Below are 22,339 nucleotides of genomic sequence, written 5' to 3'. Positions count from 1 at the left end.
ATTACAATAAACACCCCCTTAATATATATCCTTTATTTAACCAGGTAAAAGTCTAATTAAGATTAAAATCTCCTTGCAACATAAACATTGTAGACAGTAAACACAAACAACACAAACACATATAATCAGTGTCACAGTGAACATGGAATATAAGGTCAGGGACTAAAGCAACTAGGATGCAAACAGATAAACATTTCTCAAATGCTTAAAATCCTTAAAAGGGTCATCAGTAAATTTAAGGGAAGATGATTGAAAATGTTAATATATATATATAATTATGTGTATTATTATAAAGTATAATTTGAAAGAATCCGGTAAAATATTAACTCAGACTGAGCCAAAGTAATATTTATAGTTTATCTCAACTTCTGTCATAATTCTTGAGTTTTAAGTCAAACCTGAAATTTACCAATAATAATGATAATTTACTTTTCGTCTTTAAAAAAACTTGAAATCTGTATTTCATAATTTAATACGTGATATATTGATTAATAATATATATATATATATCATTTAATATTTTAAATTGCAAATTCTTGATTTTCGAGCACCCAAATAATGAAAAATATCTGAGTGATATACAGAAGTAAGTCCTACCATATTGTAATGTCTTGTCTTGGTGTGACACCATTTGAAGTATTTTGGTACTGCACATAATCAGCCTGCAGTTTTCCTCAGCAGATGGCGTCTCTGTCTTTAAAATAGTTACAGCACCATCTCCTGGCTGGAAGTGATTTTAGTCCACAGGCAAAAGCAACACACTGACAATCCAATCATAGACTCTAAAAACAATCTTATTAGTTATTAGGTAAAGATTTAGAGTTGGATGCACATTTTTACGCTCTATTTGTTTTATGACGTCCATGAAGCTTTCTTGTATTTCTGGACACTGTGTGCACAATTATAAGATTTACACTGACTCAATTATAACCATTTCTTAATTAAAATGTATTGCAAAGTCAGTTCAGTTTCCTTTTATGTTGGCTAATAAAACAGATTCAATCTTGAAGGTTTAATATGTGAACTTACTGTACTGAACCTGAGTCAGACAGCATTTTAAATGTTTGTTTTGACCTCTTTTGCAGCCTGTGTGGGTGGAGTTTGACACCCGGTGTAAAATAATGACCTACAAAAGAGATTACTCACTGGAAAGTATTTTGTTAGTTGCTTCACTTTATTTTTCCATGGCTGCCAACTTTTATCTGACTTTATCTGAATCTAAACTCCACCCACCTGGAGCTCCAAGTAGGATAAAACAAACAAATTCGTTCTTACTAATAATGTCTCACTTGCAACATGAAACAGTCATGAATTTGGACAAAATTTACTGGAAGAAATCCAAACTGAGCCGCTCATGTTTGTCCTTGTAATCAGGTCTAGAATTAAAGGGAAATTCCAACAAAGTTTTCCTGTAGGTTGTTATTTTAAGGGAATCAATATTTTCATTTAAAAAAAAATCCCTTTTTGGCGGTTTCCGAGTCCTGACCTTCAAATGCACACTAGATTAAACAGATCTCAACCCCATGAAACTAAATCGTCCACACTGGCCCTTTAAAGTGATGGGACCTTTCTTTAGAGCCAATGCACGCCGCTGTTTGGGGCTGTTTTTAAGGAAATTGTTGATGCTACAGTGATATTTGAAATATTATGGACAGACCTGCTCCTGTTTCAACATGATATTTCACGTGCAAGTCCATTAAGAACTGTTTATTTTCAGTTTAGTGTGGAAGGCCTGCACAAAGCATTGATCTGTACTCCATCCAGCACCTTTACAATGACCTTACCGCCCAATATCAGTGCTGGACCTCAATAACGCTCTCAAAAAATGTGTGCACATACCTGGCTAATAAAAGAAATTCTGATTCTGATTTATAAGCAAAACCTTTTCTCCACCATTGCTTCTAAAAATATAACACAGTTGGATTCAATGTGCAATTTAAAAAATGACTTCAAATGTTACATTTGACCAACATGTACAAACATGTCAAACAAAGCTGTCTGTCAGTGTTTCTGTAGATTTTTATTTGACCCTGATGGCCAGAACATATCAAGGCTGTAGGAGGTTGTGCAAATTTTTTAGTCTTAAAAGAGCCACCTTATCCTTAAAGAATATTTATTTCTCAATTGAAGTTAACCTTTTCAATTATTTTGTCCATTCACTTCCTTTTGTTTCTGTCTTTGGTGCAACATGTAAAAAAGAAATAAAGGCGTGAGAGCTGCCACTCATTCAAACTAACAGCAGCTCTCAAAGTTTAATTTTGTGCAGAAATCTCCCATGAGCCGCTGCATTTTTGCTGCATGCAGCACTAAACCAGAAAACAAAGGAAGGAAGGAAGGGAGACAAACAAGGCGATCCCTAACGAAGCTGCAGGGAGGAGAGGCGATAATTCACCAACACCCACACCTTCTCAAAAGCAGTCAGCTTCCTGCTCCTTTCAAAATGAGGGTGATGGGTGCGCTCAGCAGATCCCTCCCACGCTGCTTAGCGGCTGGCTTCCGCCCACCGCCCGTGGAGCCGCCCACCTCCAGCCGTTGCCACGGCAACACATCATCATCAGTGACTTGCACTGGAGGAGGAGGACAGGGAGGGGAGGGGTGGCCATTTGAGCGCCGAGCAGGGCTGCCACTGTGAACAGCAACAAGCATGGGTGTTCATGAGCTGAGCTTTTCTCCAGAGAAAATCTGTCTACGTGTGTGAGAGAGGGGGGGCGAGAGAGGGATGGAGGGAGTGGAGAGAGGGAGGATGATGGGAGGTATGTGAAAAGGACCTGCGTCAGAATGAGTCATCAGCCAGTTTCACAATGTGTTGATGTGACGCTGATGCAAATGGCCTGCACAGGGATTCATCTGAGGAGAGAGAAAAGAAGAAGCAAACAAACAAACAGAGAAGCTCCTTTAAAGGAAGTTGAACTGTCCTCTATCTGCTTGGATTACCAGGCACTTTTACTGTTTGTGCTGGGAAAACACTGGGGCTTCCCTACCTTGCTCAAAGGCACCTTCAAAGTTGTTGCAGGATGACTGCGCCTCAGATTTTCCAGCCGGGATCCACTCAGTTTTATGAGCAAGACACTGAAAGTCCACCAGCTCCTCCCAGTAGCGGGAAACTGATATATAATTTACCAAAACATTATTATCACTACATTATAGTGTTACCAAAGACTAGAACCTATTATCACAGCACTACAAAGACCGTTTCTGCCCCTTTAAGCACTGTACTCGATAATCTGACTTAAGCAATGACTTCAAAACATCTGTCTGGTGTTCTTTGCCTAAATATAAATCGTCTTTATTAGCGATTATAATTCTTATTAAAGAGGTCAAACTGGCCAAAATGCTGAAATGTTGAAGATACATTTAAAGCTTTCTCTATTGTTGATACAACATAAAGCACCAACAAGCTGATAAGCTGATGTTGATCAATGAATTGTAAATGATTTAATAACCACACCTAAAAGATTTTATGTGATAGATCTTCTGTCCAGGTATTAGCCTTGAAAATCCATTGTTGACTGGGCTATATCAGTCAACAGTCCTATTACCACGGCAACACACATACCCAAGGTTTAAGCTGGATTCAGATGACATTGATCACAGAACGCACCTCACAATAGAGTTCAAAAAAATAAAGTTTAATGTTTATGTGCTGTATAACAAATAAAATATATTAGTGTTTAAAAAACAGGTGCATAACTAGGTGAAGCCTAATCTATCACTTTACAATAAACAGTGAGGAGAACAGTGGTCAGTGAGACGGCAGGTCAGACATGCGCTATTCTCTGAAACATCGTACAGTCACGCTAACTAGGCCAGTGTTTGAGGCAATCAGGCTGGAAACAAAAGATTGTTTTTGTCCCCGAACCACGATGGCCTTATCTCCCAGAATTCTCTAGCTAATTTAGCTTTAGTAAACAAGATTTTTACAACAGATCACGACTCCAAATCATATTTTCTTGCCACAGTGGCTGCTTGAAACAAAACAACCTCGTGGAATTTCATGAAAGGAACACATCTTTGCACACTAAAAGTGAGACAACACAAACATTTGCCAAGTTGCAGGTGAATTCCCACCTTGACAGACATACAGTTACTGAGCACATGACAAAACTATGGATCCATATAGTATGCAAATAGACTTATTACTTACATAAATATTGCATTGGTCTGTCATTACGCTGAGTGAGACTAAACTATCTGCAGGGAGTAAGGGGGGAAGGAGAGTTAGACCAAATTGTATGGACATTATTATCATTTTGGACCAAACAGACGTATTTACACAGTGTGGCAAACACATAAAAACACAGTGAACACTTAATTGTTATGTAATTACCTCTAAACAGCAAAAACACATCTTTGAAATATGCACTGATGGCCATCACAGGTGGATTAAACACTGTTAAGAGCTAAGGCTAATCAACATTATCATCATGTAAAGCATGTTTTTATATACCAGACACTTTCACACTGTTGTATTTTTTCCTCAATGACACTTAAGTTTTCTTTTTTTGTTTTTGCTCTACATACATAAACACTGTATTGACACCAAAAATCTACAGCAAAGTTACACTTGACAAAGGAAAACCCTGGTTGAGAGATTAGGCTAGCACTATTTGTTATCTTGGTACTATTTACAGACCCCAGGCTGCTGCTCCACGAAGAACAGCAATAAACAGGAATTTTGCTTTTTGCTGCTGTTGTTGAAAAACCACATACCTGCAATCTTTAATATTGGATTCTTTCAGTTGAAAGTTTACATGTTGAGTGGATTTTAACGATCTGTGGGGCCTGCTGAAAGCTGGTTGGATCTAAAAAATACACAGGCTTTATTCCTGAAACACTCCCTGTTTGCAGATGCGTGGTTTCGGTTCAACAGCAGTGTTTTGCTAAATTACAAAGTGAAATGAACCAATTAACTTGGCCTCCGGCATGCCAGCCCAGCACTCCTGCCAAGACAAATGACAGAAGTCCCCTGCTGTTATTCCACAACTGCTATACATCCTCTTCTTATATTACCTCCCATAAATATACACAAGACAAGAGCGAGGAAGGAAGGATTAATTCCACCTCTCCTGTTTTCCCATTTTAAGTGAACGACAAAAAAACTAACCCGGGCTGAATCCTAACTCAATCTCCCTACAGTACTTTTACACCTTTGTTTTGAGTTACAGTACAAATGCAGACACCTAACTTGGATTTGGGAGAATGATGGAGCTCAGAAGATCTGGGGTGACGGCCAGGGAAATGACAATAAGCAGCCAGCCAAATGCTGCTAAATCTTTGGCTTTTGCTGGTAGGTTTTAAGTTCTTCTTATTTAGTTCTAGTTGCCTTGTATTGTTAGTAATGAAAATGGACAGTGAATGTTTGGATACCAGCCATCTCAAAATCAGTAAACATCAACATCAAGCACTCTGTGTTGATGCATTACAACTGCGTATGAATCTATTGTGAACGCATTAATAATGTACTTTTAGAGTAATAGTGATTAAGACCACATATCACATATTTCCAGACTAGAAGTCTACAGACACGCTGCAAGGCTGTACCTGAATGGCCTTTAAGCTAAATGCTAATGTTTAGCTAGTAGTGTTTGCCATGGTCAACATCTAAGCTAAAAATTAATTAGCACCATGCAATATGTACAGCTGTGGCTGATGGGAATATCATTAGTTCTGCAGGTATTTGGTGATAAACCAAAGTACTGGGCAATTAAGTTTTGACTTCATAATGTCGAGATATTTCACTCTGACCTGCAGATGGCGTTAAATCAAATATCAGAGGACCACCAAAGTCTTTAGGATTTATCCTCTGAGGTGTATGAATCTCCTTACCAAATTTTCATGGCAATCCATTTATCAAAATATTTCTGTCTGGACCAAAGTGGGGGATTTACCACCCCGAAAGAAGCACCACCACTACTGTAGTTTAAAATCTGATTGTGAGAAAAACTGGATACTTGAAATATTTTGGAATTTGAAATTTTAGACTTAATACAGGTAGCATCTGCAGCTTTACGGTACAAGTGAGTAAAGGAGGCCATCAAACATTGAATATGGTAGTCATATAAAAGATGCTGAACGTGCCACAGTTTGGACATTTTGCTTCTGTTTCATCTCTGAATCTACATTTGAGTTAAGACTCAACCCGGCGCCACAGCCTGTAAACTGGCTGTCCAAAGAAAGCAACAAAAATACCACCCAGGCAGAGGTAAATAGTATACAAATGTCTGCAACAGATCGCTCTTAAATTACATTATCTAACGTGTACAGTTAATCAACAGACAAAGACCTGTGGAGCACTGAAGGGCTTCTCGACATGCTCTCTAGGTGCTTTGGCAAATACCTTTTAAACAAAAAAACAAAACAAAAACACAAAATCAAAGAAAAATAAATGCTATTCATGAGGCAACATTGGTTGTTAAGGCTCTACTGTGGCTGTGCTTGCTTAGTATCTATGTATTGACGGGTAATAACTGCATACTGTCAAGTGTGAGTAGAATGAATTGAGGGTGGGTACAAGGGGTAAAGGAGGGTGGTAGAGCGAGGCAGGAGGCACTATGTGGAGTCTTCCGGCTCTGACTTGATCGTCTTCTTGTCTGTGTTGCTGGACACTCTCTGCGATGTCCCGTTTTCTAAAGTTGAAGATGAAGATAAAGGACAGAATCATCAGCAAAGAGGTTTATAATGCAACATAAATCCTTGTAGAAGCTCACAAATTAGTAACTGTAGAGCAAATTTAATACAGATTTTATGTACCCAAGCTCTTGCCTAATGTGTCTTCGAGCAAGGCCTAAACCCTCTACCCACTTGCCCACTGTGAGCCCTGGATAGCAGCCTCAACATCACTAACCTGTTGCTGGTGTTTTGGTCTCGTCTGTGTTGTTGTTGTTGTTGTGGTTGTGATGGCGCTTCAGTTCATTGGCTAGCTGCTTGCCCAGTGGGAGGTCGCCTTCCTGCATGGTCTGACTAACCACCCGCAAGTTGATTGGTCGTTCATCTGGAGGACAGATATAGACAGAAACACAAAAAACAAACAGGATTATTCTCATTTTGCTCAGAACTTCTTAACTCGCCTCAGGATCAGCTCTTGCTACTGTGTAGTATTTACCAATCAATGATAAATAAACATTCAATCAAGCTGTATTTATCATTAATCAGAATTAGACTTAAGTCAATCCAGTTGGATAAAGGCAAACATCAGCCCAGAACACTAGTTTTGTTCTACATGTTCAATATTCCCAGTGGTAACAAAGCCTGTGTTTGTGTAAGTTAAACTCCTGAGCCCTTGTGTTTGCCTTTAATTTCCTTTGAGAGAAAGCCAGAAAGAAATAAAGAGAAAGGAAGGTTTTACTGTATTTTCTGCACCACTAGACTGCTCTATGCTTAATATTGACATGCAGTTAATACTTCATTTTACAGATTAAGTTCACATGCACACTTGTATCCTATATGTTACTACTACTTATAGATCTATGTGATTAAAACATTATTTAGCTTTCTATTCATTTGCGTGCAGGTGAGTACTTGACTCCTCAATATAACAGCCACTTCATGTCTTTTCTGTATCAGCTGAGTTACCTCAGCGGTGAAAGATGAACCCACTTTGGTTTCTGGCTTTTTGCCAACAATGTTAGATGAGAGCGACACTCAAGTTTCTCCTTTGCACTACTGACTTTTTCTATCACTTTCATTTCAATCCGTCAATTCAATTGTCGATCATCATATTTTTGTTTTCCAGACTTCTATGCAACTATAGTTGATGAGGCACCTGCGTACATGGCAGACAGTAACCTGGATAAGGTGTTTAAGTGCCACAGTATCAGAGAGCTTCAGCTAGCATAGTAACTGTAGCTTTCTTAAAACCAAGTTTCTGAAAACAGGATATGGTGCTTACATGTCCATATTTTGAAACTGTTTCTTTGGATTGTCTTCACTCTCTGAACACTGCACCACAATTTTAGGGCTGCGGCCAATTACTATTTTCATTATTGATTAATCTGCTGATTACTTTTTTGACTCATCATTTTTATTGTTACATTTGGGTCAGTTTAGATCCAGATAATGAGCACATTTTCTGTCAAGTAAGTTGCAACGGCAGCTTGTTCTCCATCTTCAAATTTCTGCCATATGGTGTGCTGCATGTAAAACCCTTTTAAGGTGTCTGGAGTTTGTTTTTAGCACTCGACCATACTTTTGTGGCTCTCATGGTAAAAGAGGTGGTAAAAGAGGCTAGTGGTTGAGTTGTGGGGACCTGTCTGCAGGCACGTTTCCAGACTTCTTTGACTGGAGGGGGCACAAGAGGGGCACAAACTTATGCAGTAGTGGCATGTGTCTTGGCTTTCTGGTCATACCCAATTTATACAATTCCAACAATGTTTATGGAACCCAGTATGCAGAAATATTCTAATATGCTAGGCGAAAACAACACCTTTATACCACATGCAAGAAACAACAACATGTTTTTGCCCAAAAACGACAGGGGATTAACCTAGAGTGGGCACGTCTGCACAGGGGAGACTTGGGGAAGAAGGGAGTGTAGGGTGGAAGAAGTAAGGATAATGGGGTGGCCAATCAGATTTCAGGGGTCATGTGACAATATGATGATATATCATCATATTGCATAGCTCTAGATATAAAATACAGAAAAATGCCAGTTATAATGTCTGACATCTCAAGGTGATGTATATAATATATTCAGTTTAATGTCACATATTACAAAATCTATTATCAAAATAGTTACCAGTTGCCAAAACTTTCTTTTAAATTAATTGATTCATTGTTGGAAAATATACTGAAATGTACTGGTGGTGAATAAATAAAACACTCTGGCTCTATGTTATTCATCTCTGGCAAAATACATGGATATTCAATCGCAAGCAGGTTTTGGCAACTTTGTGGTGATACTGAGTCAATTTTACTTGTCTAGTTGAGCTGTTTTAGTGTCTAGAAAGAGAGAATATAAAAAGAGAAGACATACAGTATATACAGGAAAAGAAAGGATGAAATAAAAAACAGTGGTATAGCAGAGAGAGCTTAAGAAATGGAAGAGGACATGAAGGGGAAGGAAAGAAATGACAAGTGACAGAGAGGAAAAAAGAAAAGGGACAAGAGGAAGAAAAAGAGGAAGAAAAGCAGAGAAGAGGGGGAGGAGAGCGAGAGGTAGAGAGAGGTTGACAGAGAAAGAGAGAGAGAGAGAGACGCCCCCCTCCAGGCAACTGGCTGGAGGTAAACAGGCGTGGGAGTGATAATTACAGGTGCATTGTGGGATTTGTGGGAACAGCGATATAATGAGCTGTCGGGAGTGGGTGAGGGAGGAAAGGGATGAAAATGAGACGAGGCCCTGAGGAGAAGTAAGATCCTGAATAATGATGCATCTTTTTTTCTCTCTTCCTCCTCCCCTTGTGTTTGAGAAGTCAAAGCTTAAAAAAAAGTGACAGCTGCCACAACCGGGTGCGGAAAATCAGCACCCATAGGTGTTGTTTCCATCCACACAGCGACGTACACATCCTGTGGCATTTATGACATGAAATAAATCTCTTCAAATTAACCTGCATGAAAGATCAAGTCATATTAGGCTCTGATTGTTTCTGTTGAGCTGAACAGCAAACAATGCAAACCACAGCTCGATGTTTTCTCCTGATTGGACATTAGGGGCAGCAGTGAGCCAGTTACAACTTGGCAAACCACGATGCTCAAACTAAACCTGAACAAGCCCAACAAAGGTGAGATTTATGCTTCAAATTTAGTATTTCTGTGTCGTCGAGTTACATCAAATATTCTTACTCAGATTGGAGCTGTGAAAACAGATAAAAAATAAAGTAGTTCTAGTTAAGTGCTTAGCCTTCCACCAGTCTCTTTTCATGTCTTTTGTGTTTCAGTTTTTTATTAATTGCAGCAATTTTGTCAGTAAAATGTCGATGATGCCCTACCTTGGTGGTCCCTGGTGGCGTCAGCTCCGTTGGTGTTCTGGGCGTCGTTGAGGTACTTTAAGGCGGCGGGGGGAATCCTCCAGTCCAGAGCCTGGAGTCGCTCCTGGACGGCGGCGTCCTGCAGGATCTCCATCTGCCTGGCCAGCAGACGCTCCAGCTGCATCTGATAGACACAAACAGATTATAGGAGGAATTACAGGAGCAAATATATGAAGTCAAGAAACTACAGCGGAAAACAACATGATCTTTAAAATTAAACTGGATGGAAGACACTAATGTGACTTTTCTAGAACAACCTTTTTTAGGATGTTATGACACAGACCTCTGAATCAGCCACGGAGGCCCATAGAGCATTTACGCCTTTGTTAACTACAATGGGGATAAATAATTGAATTGTGCAGCTCTCCCAGACTTCTGATAGTGAAACGAGTAACGAGTCCCTGCGCCCTGTAGTCTCTGCATTAGAGCTAACACTAGCCAAGCAGTATGTATGATTGTTAAAACGTTGATATGTTCAAATTCTTTCACGTTAGTTTCACAAGTGTGGTGGTTTGCTGTTAGTTTCCTGTTTTTCTTCACATTTTGGCTCGTTAAACGTGACACTGTGATCGCTTACGTTACAATTCCACCTTCCGGCAGTCGTTGAACATTAACATGGAGGACGAATGAAGCAAAAACTGACAAACAGTTGACACCTCAGATTCATGGAAAAGTGCAGGAATAAAAACAGCAGTTATATCTGCTTATTGTCAGTCTGCACGTCACTGTCAGCTCAGATCATTACGGGACATGCTTTACATCCTCACAGTGAAACGTCTGATATGAGCGGCGGCTCAGAGGGCCTGCGGTGTGAATGCAGCCATGAAATCTCTTCTTCTCCTGAATGCGATTTCTGAGAAATCACATCAAAATGACAAGTGTAACTGCAGCCACGCAGACAGCAGAGAGAGCCGCATACAGGCAAATACATGGAGGCAGACACCTTCACACAAGAATCATGTGTCCTCCACAAGCACTTCAAATGAACATGTTTCCTGCGTAATTAGTTATCATAAAGCTCTCCTCCCACACTCCGGCTCTAATTAGGAACAAGCCACAGCAGCAGAAACCAATAAAGACCATTACTGGGATCAAACTGGATCCTGCTGCCAAAAACATCTGCTGGTGAGAACCTGACAGCTGATTCGTTTGAGCGTTATCCCATAATATCAGAAAGAAAGAAAACTAAATGTTGTGTGTTGCTTTCATTATCGATCTTTGCCGTAATCGTTTGACAAAAGGAAAAATAGGCAATGAGCAATCCAAATGTAGTAAGTGGCCCTTCTTACTACATTCTTATACATACTTCAAAAGAAGGTTTCATTTTCAGTTTTCAGGATCTTAAAAACGTAAAAAATTTAAATGGAATTTGGTGGAAAGTTAAAACAAAAAACAAGTAATTTTTCGTTGTTTTAGATTGTTTAGCAAGAGGACCACAATGCGTTGGTGTGTCTCACTCACACTTTCTGACTTCCTGTTTGTGGCTCTCCATTGGTTCCTACTGAAGAATTTAAAAACACCTCAGAAATATGTCGTTTCATGTTTAAGGTAGGCTCAGTAAGTTCCTACAGCTGCTCTCTGTAGTTCTTTATCAAACAAATAAAGACACTACATTTACTGGGGACTATTTGTGGCAGCAGGACGGAGTCAAAATAAACTACAGTGTGTTCATGGTAATGAAGGAACAACAGTGAGGCTCATTAATGAGTTTTACAACAATGGAAGAAGACACTATATTAGGCTGTGATACACACACAATATGTGTTAATCCTTCACGGAGATACAGGCTCTCTGAGTGCTTTGTAGTCCATTTTAAAAGATTTAATGATCATCTGTTTGTCACTTATACATCAGAGGAAGCTCACTCAATAGATTCTTAGTGGAGTTTGTAAAAGAAGAATCTGTCCTGACAATAACCAGCTTGGATTGGCCTTCAAATCACTCCACAAGAATTTCATTATTATTATTATTATTATTATTGCGCTATTATAATTCACATTTATTTCTTCTTTTAGCTTTATTTTTCATACAGATATAGATTTATCTCTGTTTGCATGATGTTGTTTTATCTTGCTTTTAACTACACTGTGGTACCTTGAATCTACCTTTGTGGGTGAAACACGCTTTATAAATAAAACCGCCTTGCCTTCAAAGATTCACTCCCTCATTTTGTTATTGCTCCCCCGTCCTCCCATCTTCCCGTTAATGTTCTGAAACACAACTGTGGGTTTGGGATTTTGGGGGAGTCAATCAAACGGCAACAGTTTCCACCACGAATCTGATCTCACCCGTCTGCCTACCTGCAGATTTCGTCCAACGGTTTCTTCTCCTTTCGACTTGGCGCAGGCCAGCTGCTCCCTCAGCATCTCCTGCCTCATGTGGATGGCCTGCAGCGCCTCCTGGATGTCGAAGAAGTTCTCCTGAAGGAGAGAAAAAGTTCACCTTTAACCTTATCGCTGTCGTTTTTTGTGTAACATTTTGAGGGGAATTCAACGTTTGTTGAAATAGTAGATCAGTGGTTCCCAACCTTTTTCCTTCAGTGACGCCTTTTCTCTCATGTAGTAAACGGACTCAGTGACATATTTTATAGATATTTCATATTAGACTCAAAACTGTATAATGAACCCAAACCTGTTGGGAGCCACTGCAGAACACGTGAGTCAAAGAGGTTTTTACAGTTACACAATATTTTTTTTATAGTTCTGATATTATCGAGTCAGTATTCTTAAGGCTGTGAAAGACAGCATTAAGGGTGGTTAGTTTATTATTATTATTATAGCTGTTATTATTGTTAACTATGGATTCTACTTCATAATATGTGTAAATGTTCTGTTTAAATAGTTTGATAGATTTGGTTTTGCTAGAAATCAAATTTTTCCTTAAAAGTTTCTTTTATAATCTTGAGGTGTTTATTTTAATCTACTTTACTCTATTATGGCTGCTTTTATTTATTAACTTATGCATATATTTATGTGCCATTATCACGATGTAAATATTTTTTACATTCTCTGTTTGACTCGTTTATAAATACCATTTTTGAAAAAGTATAACTTAAATAATGGTTAAGTATTAAAAATCTAATATAAGCACCAGTATTATTACCTCTGACAATCCAAAAATGTTATTTTTATATTCTCAATAGTATCAATAATGGCAGATTAGGAACATATTATTAGTCTCAGTGCTATTATTACTTCCAAATACTTTCTACATTTCTTTTGATAATAAAACAACTCAAAAAACAAACTGGAGTTTTTGGGAGTTTTTCGGTTTCTGCAGAACTGCGTCCTCTAAGTAAATCTGGCAGGAATTCCCCCCTTTCGGGAGCTCAGACTAGTTTTTGCGAGCAGGTGTCTGTTCATCTGCAGCTCTTCGTCTTGGTTGAAATCCCTGCAGAGCTCGCAGCCGCCACATGTTTTCGATCATTGGTTTACAAACTGAGAGGAGCCATTCAGAGCTCAAAGAAAGCTCTCAGCCAAGTGTGTGAGGAGAAGAACGCTGAGAGGTCGCTTTGTACTCTGTTCAAGGCTGTTGCTGCTGCGTCCTCTCCGCACACAGAGGAGCTCCAGCTGCCAAACCTTCGTCTTTACATCCTCAGCAATATGTACAGATGTGTCGATATCTAAGTCATCTATTGTTTTTTAACTGAAGACTGCTATAAAACATCAGTTAAACAGGTGACGCCCCAAATAGTTTCCCAAGGATTAAGGTGTCATCAAATTGCTTGTTTTGTGTAACTAAACTAGTTTTGATTGCTTTAAGACAATGCACAATAATTATCGCCCGATAATGGGAAATGTATATATCAATTATCATATCCGCTGGAAAACAAATCCATATTGTAATAAATATGGTTGGTATTAGCATTAATACCCCCAGAGCACGGCTTTATCTCACCGCAGTGCTGTTTCACTTACCTCTGTTTTAATCCTTTTAGGGGACGGCTCGTCTCTGTCTCCACAGCGAGACCTGCAGAGAAACATCAGGAAATACACTTCAGGACTTTATACATCAGAACAGAGGGGTTTTCTTCAAAACCACTTCCTGTCAGCTAAGGTCGGCTCCTTGAGTTTTCTTTTTTCAGTGAAAAGTACAAACAGCATGAATACCAAAATAGGTCAACGTCAGGTAGGTAAGATGCTCCATAAACTTCAAATCATTTCTTCAACAATATAGCTGGAAACATAAATTAAGACAGTTCAAGCTCTTACTTGCTGGTGCGGTAGGTGTATTTGTAGGTGACCTCTCTGGAAATCTGGCGGGCAAGTCCGAACAGCTCGTCTCTACGTGTCAGCAGAGCCATGTCCCTCATACAGAGCTGAGCCGCTGCCTCGTTCACTGTCAGCTGCACATCACACACAGTGAGTCAGAAGTTAGTTTAGGGAAAAAACACACAGAAATCTTAAGTAGGAATCTGAGGACAAATGAGTTTATCAAGCAGGTTATTTCAGCATTGAACCTCGTGCAGCGTCAGGTGTTTGCCATCCCGCCTCTTGGAGTCGAAGCGTCCATAGATGGCGCTGTATTTACGAATCTCCTCTTCCCTCCGCGGGTCATCGTCGCTCATTTCAAAGATGTGTCCGATCATCTTTGCCAGTTTCTTGTTGTTCTTCAGCTGCTCTTTGACCTCAGCTAGGTCTGTCTTAGGAAGTCCGGGTGCCATCCTGTCCACACACTCCAGGACTGACTGGACGGCTGCGGCGTCCAGAGCCTCTAACGCGTCCCTCGGAGAGGACGGGGAGCCGAGGTCTGACGGCGACAGGCTGTGCTCGCTGTCGTTGCTGTGACCCGACCAGAATCGAGCCTCGCTGCTGCCCTGCAGGGGTGACCCGGCTGACACCTTGTCCCGTGCCACATCCAGCTTCCCTGGGTCGGAGCAGGCGGCGGCCACGGCTTTGGGCATCTTGACACTGGCCGTGTTGGCTCGGTCCTGTCCGCTGAGCAGCGTGGGCGAGCCCTCGGGCAGCTTGTAGACGGGGATGCTGCAGACGGGCAGCGATGTGAGCGGCTGGTTGAAGATGGCCGGGTTGGTGACCCAGTCCCGCAGCGCCTTCTGCAGGCGGCGCACGTGCAGCGGCTTGCTGGCCATGCCGACGAGGGCCATAATCTCCAGGAACTCCTCCTCCCCGGCCTCACACAGCTGCTGCACGTCGTCGCCGCCCTGCTGGATGAAGGCCTCGTAATAGTAGAGCAGGTTCGCTCGCTGCAGGATCCGGTAGAGCTGCAGCTCACCCAGGGTTCTCGGCAACACCGCCGCCATACCTGAGGGAGGACGCACAACAGGTGTTTAGAAAATGGGACTCATCCAAGTTTGTTCTTTCATACCACTCTAAAGCTGTAGGTTAGCTTAGCTTAGCACAAAGACTGAAAACAGAGGGAAACAGCTAGCCTGGCTCTGTCCAAAGATAACAGACCTACCAGCACCCCTAAAGCTCACTAATTATCGCGCTTTATCTTGTTAATTTAATCAGTGTAAAGAGGACATGTTGCATTTATACACCAGACGAGGTGGATTTCGACCTTCAGACGGGCCACTCTTTGTGCTAAGCTAAGCTAACTGTCTGCTGCAGCTTTATATTTAACAGACGGACACAAAAGCAGTGTTGATATTCTCATCAAACTCTTGGCCAGAATAAAAAAATGTCAAACTGTTCCTTTGAAGCTGAATAGCTTGTCCAGTCCTTCAAAAGATTTCTGATGTAGAAATGTCAGACAAGTCATTTGCCGACTGCAGGGCTCGAAACCCCCCTGCTGAGCACCAAATGGTGAGAAAGTTGTCCTTTAAGTCAGACAGACAGGGATCCAAGGACATTAACTCTGAGATGATTTGCCTTTTCTTGGGTGTCACAGTGCTCTTAACAAAGAGGAAGCATTTCTCTTTCTGCCTGGGTGTTTAATTAACAGCCACAAAAAACAGCTATTGGAAGTACCTTGGAGATAGTTTGAGTAAAAGAAAATCACTAAAGGCCGAGATGCGGGTTTAAGGTAGAAAATTGACCTTGAGTTGAGGTTTTTTGGTCAAACATCCAAATCTTTATTGGATGTTTTGCGTTCTGCACCAAAATTACCGCTGTACACCGACATGGAGACACGTTCAGACTTATATTTGGACTGTACATATTATTCTTGGCAGGTGCACGATAGCGGTTTATCAAACCTCAGCAGGTGTGTGAAAAGGTTAAATTTGGCGACTAGATGGACGACTTTTCCATCAAGAATGCCACGAGTGCCTTGCATTTTTAGAATAAATGCTACTGGTGGGATTTTTAAGGATTTCTGCTTAACCTTGTTTAGTTATTGACATCTTTTCAGGTGTTTAAACTTGAATGTATTCATGTCTCAGAATGGGAATGGGTTAAAGACTACAAAGGTTTTTACAAGGCTAATTTTACAGTGATCTACTAATGAGCAGAGACCTTTAATCCAGTAGTTTAATACTATATATTCTGCATGAATGCACATAGTAATGAAATGCTGTTATTTTTAATCCGTGTCTATTTTAGCTCCACATGCATGAGGGCAGATTCCACACTTGCAGAGCCCTGTGAATAAACCTTTTCTGGATGTATGTTTGGCTGTCCTGTCGGCTCGTCAGATGAGGATTTATCTTCGAAAGCGACGCCGTCATTCACTCTGCCTTCCAATCTCAACCCTTACAAAAGCAGAGAAACGCTCACATCTGCGCCAAATACTTGTCACTTGCCACCTTAAATTTGAGAAAAAGCAAAAGTGGAGGTCTGAAAGAGGCTTGTTTATGACTCTTCCTATGTGCATGTGAGGCCCTGCGGAGGCCTAGCTAACAGAGGAGTGGCAGTCAGCAGGCCCGGGTTGCTGGGAGGACCACATGCCTCTCTCCACCCCTGCAGGATGTGTAGGTGGTGGGCTCGCCTCGCCCAGAATAGGCCCAGAGAGCCTCAGCCCAGGGAGCCAGGCAGGCCTTGACTCAGCCTGACTGAGTTAGGAAAGACAAACGCTGCCTGAGAGAAGACCGTGCTAAAATGATCATCTATAAGTCTATACCTCGAGTTTTATTTCAAGCTTTTGCCGTTTGGCCGACCTGCTGGCAGCCGGCTGATAGCACAGTGGATCGTTAATATCCACGAAAAACCAGACAGGCAACAAAAAGTTAGTTGAAACAGGTTGTTGTGACGTGTCAGTAGATCCATTTAGTAAAGTTCTATAGTTAATAAAGTTTAAACTATTTATTTGTTCATTGTCTTTGTAACTTGTAACGTGTTTTTTTAGAATGAACTGTTTTTATCTACAGATGTTTCCATAGAGTCCGCCATTCCCGTTCTCATTCAGTTAGTTCACTGTTAAATGCTACACACTGCTCCTTTAATCTCTACAGTACGCCACTAAAAACAGAAATATAGAAACACAATACCAGAAATAACAATCCGAATACAAACAGTGTCACCTGTGAACACATCTGGAGTGGAGTAAAGATGGCAACTTACGTAATTAATTCTCTTTTTTAAGCTATTATTTTAATCAATCCATTTCTTTTTATTCTAAAAACAGAAAATTAAGCTTTTTCTGGAATAGAAACCGGCTTAAAATGAAGGTTGTGAGTTTGAGTGTAGGACACTGGGAGGATGTATGTGAGGTGCTCAAGGTACTTAAAGCCCAAATAAAAATGTGCAAATGTAGCATTTGTAAGTAGAAGCCAAGTCAAAAAGATGAAACTCAATAAAAGCGCTCATTATTTCCTGAGAACTTTTCAGCGGCTCAACCTTCTGAATTTCCATCTATATCACAACTACAGTCTGCGTCAACACGAGCCTTTAACGTAACACCAGAGAGAGTGCTGTAAAAGAAAGTAGTGACGCAGCACAGTCACTGTGGGAAAGTAATATCACGCCAATCAGTACGAGCATCATGATGCAACAACCAGCTCAAGAAAAAACAAGTGGAAAACGTGACCATTCAACTTATGATTCATGACTAAAGATCCTTTATTAAAGCCTGACTAAAGGTTTGGGACTCAAATGTGGCAAAAGTTGTAAGAAAAATGTACATTTACTTTTGGTAAAATGTATGGCTGAATGCACTGATAACTCAAATTACTTTAAATATAGTTGCAATAAACTCAGTTGTGCTGCTCTGACTGTAGCGTTTATGACAGGAAATCCTCATTATCTCTACATTTAGAGAATAGATTATTTAAAAAGTACACACATTATTTACTCAACTAGAAGTACGGACACTGATTCAATACAAAAGTGTCTTTGTTTCTCTACAGAATATTTCTAACAGCTGTTTCTGTACAAAATGAACTGAAACTCAGTCTTATTTATATATATATATATATATATATATTTTCGACAATTCCCTTCAGACGCAATAAAACTAAACTTACTAAAGTAAGGAACTTGTAAGGAGCAGAAAGTGCAGATATTTGTGTAAAAAGGTAAAAATAAATACTAACAGATAGTTAGACATAGAAACCACACTGGTGATCTCTTACATACTACCCCCAACCGCTAGATAGCAGCGATGTGAAGATAAACTGAGGGCTTTTTTATGCAGATTGTGGTGTGTTCTTTACAAAGGGATGTAACCAAACACTCAACTCAAAGGTTCACAATAATATTTTAGATTTTAGACTGAAGACAAATTAAAGATTCCCTTTTAAGACAAAAATATCTAAAATAATATAAAAGAATCCTTTCTTATTTCTCAGATCGGGTATAAACTTTGAGCCTTGATACCATGATTCATATTTATATAAATATTTGTCTTACGACAGAACTGTGATATATCTTTACATTCCTGTCTTTATACTACGTCAGTTTCTTTAAAACAGTCCGAGAACGTCTGAAGGCCTTTATACTTGTTCTTTACGGCCTCAAACAGAGAGACCTGCACACGTTCATTGCAGCCTCGATGGTGCTGGTTGTACAAGTGAAGAGTTACAGAAGTAGCTGAAGGAGCATGAACACACCTCCACACGCTGTACCGGCCAATAGCTGCCTAATGATTGTCGGTTGTCAAGTTCGTAAAGGTTTCATTTAATAGAATATTCATAGGTATGTTTTCATCCGGGTTTCTGGAGGTTTATAAAGTTAAATTTAGGGAGCTGGTCCTCTTCTACGGAGTCCACCATGTTGAACCGCCATGTTTCTTTCTACAGTAGCCCAGAAGGGACAAACCAAACACTGGCTCTAGATGGGGGCTTTTCTCAAGTGTCACGGCCACCGTAGTTTCTCCTACACACTCCCACAGCCCGCTCTCATTTACAGAGGCGAGTAGCTCGATGCATTCAGTACATTATAACACCATAATGCATTAAATAATTCCTTTACTGCACATTTACAAGTATCACAATAAGATATATTATCTCCACCAAATATTCTATTAGAAATGAGGGTTTGATGCTTTAATCTGACGTGTGTGATAGTAAATTGAACATATTTGTGTCTTTGGGCTCTTAAGGAACAGACATGTTTCACTCATTTCTGACAAATGAAGAACTTGTTAGTTTCAGCCCTAAATACAAGAACACAACTAACAGATGTTTCCACTTTTGTGACATTGAAGGTCTCCTGGCTTTAGTTCACAATGTGCAAATGTGTGAAGTGACTTACTATATATAGCTGCAGTGTGACTCCTGAAGCATCAATATAATAAAGAATAAAATAAACCTGGTTTCTGCAGCTATAAACGCTCCACAATGTGTTTCCACTAATAGAAACTGGACAATCTCTTCATAATGCTCACTGTCAGAGTGTTAGTTCAACAGCCGTCTGCACAAACACCCTCAGACTGATATCTAACAGCCTGCCATCTTACTCCAGTTTTATCACAGCAGACGTGTGTGTGTGTGTGTGTGTGTGTGTGTGTGTGTGTGTGTGTGTGTGTACGTGTGTGTGTGAATGGCAGGCTCTAATTGAAGTCCTGCTTCACAAAGCGAGTTTAGCCAGTTCGCCTTTTCACCTGGAGAGGCGAGGCGTGTGCTGGCACAATGGCACCACGCACACACACACACACACACACACACACACACACACACACACACACACTCACTAGCTTTCCAGGTGAAGTGCCACGCAGCAGACACGGTTACCTCAGCACCTCCATCTATACTTGAACTTACAGTGATGCAGGAGGAATTTCCCAGTTTTCTAGTGTAGAACAATAATACAATCATCCTCACTGTGTGTGTCTGTGTGTGTGTGTGTGTGTGTGTGTGTGACTGTGTGTGTCTGTGTGTGTGTGTGTGAGAGAGAGAGAGAGGTGTCCTCAGTCCTTAAGAGCATCTTAACGCCTAATTTCATGGAATTATTAAGTGAATAATGTTTCAGAAATAACCTGAATGGGTCGAGCAGTAAGTTGGTGCTCAGTGTTTACAATGACACTGTCACCTTTCAGCTCATAATGGACATTCATCACGAACAGGAGTGGCTACAATTGGTATTTTAATCTCTATAATACTCACATTAAGTCGTGTGGTCTGTGTGTGGTGCTGAGTTTAACACACAGTAATATTCCTTTAAGGTATTTTGATCTATTTGAGTGTTTCTACACTTTTCCAGTGCAGATACTCGGACTTTCACCGCGAATCTGCTGAGTTTACAGACACTGTGCGGGGTTTTAACGCATTCTCTGTAATATTATTGCGTCTCTTTGCACAAATATGAGCTGAGGTTAAAAGCAGCAGCAGCAGGTAACATGCAGGATTAAATCCATGTCTAATTGTGCCTACCTGGTGAGTTTTTGGCTCCCTTTGGTCCGCCCTGATCCAGCTCTTCTTCTTCTCTTTCTCCTTCTTCTGGACTGTTGATCAAACACCGGCTCGTCAGTGCAGATGAGCCGCTCTCAGCAGAGGGATCCCCCCGGGCACAGCCAGGCACAGCCAGGCGCGTAAAATCAAAAATATCAACCCGAGGGAAGAAACTGAAAAATTATTTCCAGGACAAAAAGAAGCCAATGAGAGCCGATTGTCTATGCGTGCTCGACCCGAGCGACACTCCTCTTGTCTTCCTCTCTTTCTGGAAACTTTTTCTTTTCTCCTGCCGTTGAGAGAGAGAAAACAAACCACGCAGAATATGAGTGAAACGCCGCTGACCTTCGTGCGCCTTTTTGGTGCGTCTTTCTCCTCCAAGTGTGTGTTGCGTGTGTGCGCGGGTATAATGAATGTGTGTGAGTGAGTGTGTGTGTGAGTGTGTGTGAGTCTTCTCCCAGCGTCTCTCCACTCCCCTGCACTGTTCACCACTCTCAACTCACACACATCCGGCTGGCGTGACAAAATAAAAGCACCGCTCATGAGCGTTTAGAGAAGAAGAGGCTGGATTCAAGATTAAAAGCATTAAAATATACTCCTCTAAAATGTGTACATACTCCTACTCCTGTTTATTTTGTTATATGAATGTTATTATTAACACACAAACACAGCGGCTCAACATCTCTCTCTCTCTCTCTCTCTCTCTCTCTCTCTCTATATATATATATATATTATTGTTCTTTTATATTTTGTTTAATCTCTTTATTTTCAGAGTAATTTAGGCGTTTTATATGTTATCTTTGCACATCGTTGTTTTTGTATAACTCTGGTTTTAAGAGATGCGATACAAATAAAGTTTATTATTATTATTATTATTATCATTAATATTGTTATTATTATTATTATCGTTATTATTGTTATTGTTATTATTATCGTTATTATTGTTATTATTATTATTGTTGTTATTATTATGCCACTTGAGGTATTATGCCCCCCCCATGTCTAATCGTATGTCAGATGCTTTTATTTTTGTCAGCGCTTCCTGTGTTGTCACGTTGTAACCGCGCGCAGCTTCACGCGCGCAGCAGACTGGGATATTCCGCGCGGTTGCCTCAGAACCTCTCTCTCTCTCTCTCTCTCTGTTCTCTCTCTCTGTTCTCTCTCTCTCTCTCTCTCTCTCTTCTTCTCTCTCTCTGTTCTCTTTTCTCTCTGTTCTGTCTCTCTCTCTCTCTCTCTCTCTCTGTTCTCTCTTCTGTCTCTCTCTCTCTCTCTCTTCTCTTCTCTGCTCTCTCTCTCTCTCTCTCTCTCTCTCTCTGTCTCTCTCTCTGTCTCTCTCTCTCTCTCTCTCTCTCTCTCTCTCTCTCTCTCGCCCACGCTGCTCCCTGCGTGACGCAAATCCGCGCGTGGGCGGACACACGGGGCGTGGGAGGCTTTCTGCACGGAATACCAAACACAGGCAGGTTCAACACCCACAGACACACACAGACACACACAGACACACACTGACACACACTGACACACACAGATACACACTGACACACACTGACACACACAGACACACACTGACACACACTGACACACACAGACACACACTGACACACACTGACACACACAGACACACACTGACACACACAGACACACACACAGACAC

The 22,339-nt window shown here is 40.7% G+C and overlaps 1 protein-coding gene across 1 annotated transcript; it reads right to left on the bottom strand.

Annotated features, from left to right (window-relative positions):
• Positions 1 to 3,608: 3,608 nt before the first annotated feature.
• nab1b (NGFI-A binding protein 1b (EGR1 binding protein 1)) lies at positions 3,609 to 21,172 on the bottom strand. Its single transcript, XM_051426933.1, has 8 exons — positions 20,671 to 21,172; positions 14,422 to 15,224; positions 14,174 to 14,307; positions 13,880 to 13,931; positions 12,263 to 12,382; positions 9,924 to 10,086; positions 6,845 to 6,991; positions 3,609 to 6,626 (listed from the first exon to the last, which is right to left on the bottom strand). The coding sequence occupies exons 2-8, from the start codon at positions 15,220 to 15,222 to the stop codon at positions 6,550 to 6,552; spliced, it is 1,494 nt and encodes a 497-aa protein (XP_051282893.1). The 5' UTR covers positions 15,223 to 15,224; positions 20,671 to 21,172; the 3' UTR covers positions 3,609 to 6,549.
• Positions 21,173 to 22,339: the final 1,167 nt, after the last annotated feature.

Source organism: Dicentrarchus labrax, unplaced genomic scaffold (assembly GCF_905237075.1).
Source record: "Dicentrarchus labrax unplaced genomic scaffold, dlabrax2021, whole genome shotgun sequence".
NCBI classification, from domain to species: Eukaryota; Metazoa; Chordata; class Actinopteri; family Moronidae; genus Dicentrarchus; species Dicentrarchus labrax.
This window is presented reverse-complemented; position numbering and strand designations above follow the sequence as displayed.

What these genes read in the sequence shown, in the direction of transcription:
- nab1b (XM_051426933.1), bottom strand. Translation starts at nt 15,222, where the DNA reads ATGGCGGCGGTGTTGCCGAGAACCCTGGGTGAGCTGCAGCTCTACCGG. An exon ending in AACACCTGACGCTGCACGAG is followed by an intron (nt 14,308 to 14,421) that starts GTTCAATGCTGA and finishes TGTGATGTGCAG; the next exon opens with CTGACAGTGAACGAGGCAGC. An exon ending in CCGTTGGACGAAATCTGCAG is followed by an intron (nt 10,087 to 12,262) that starts GTAGGCAGACGG and finishes TGTGTCTATCAG; the next exon opens with ATGCAGCTGGAGCGTCTGCT.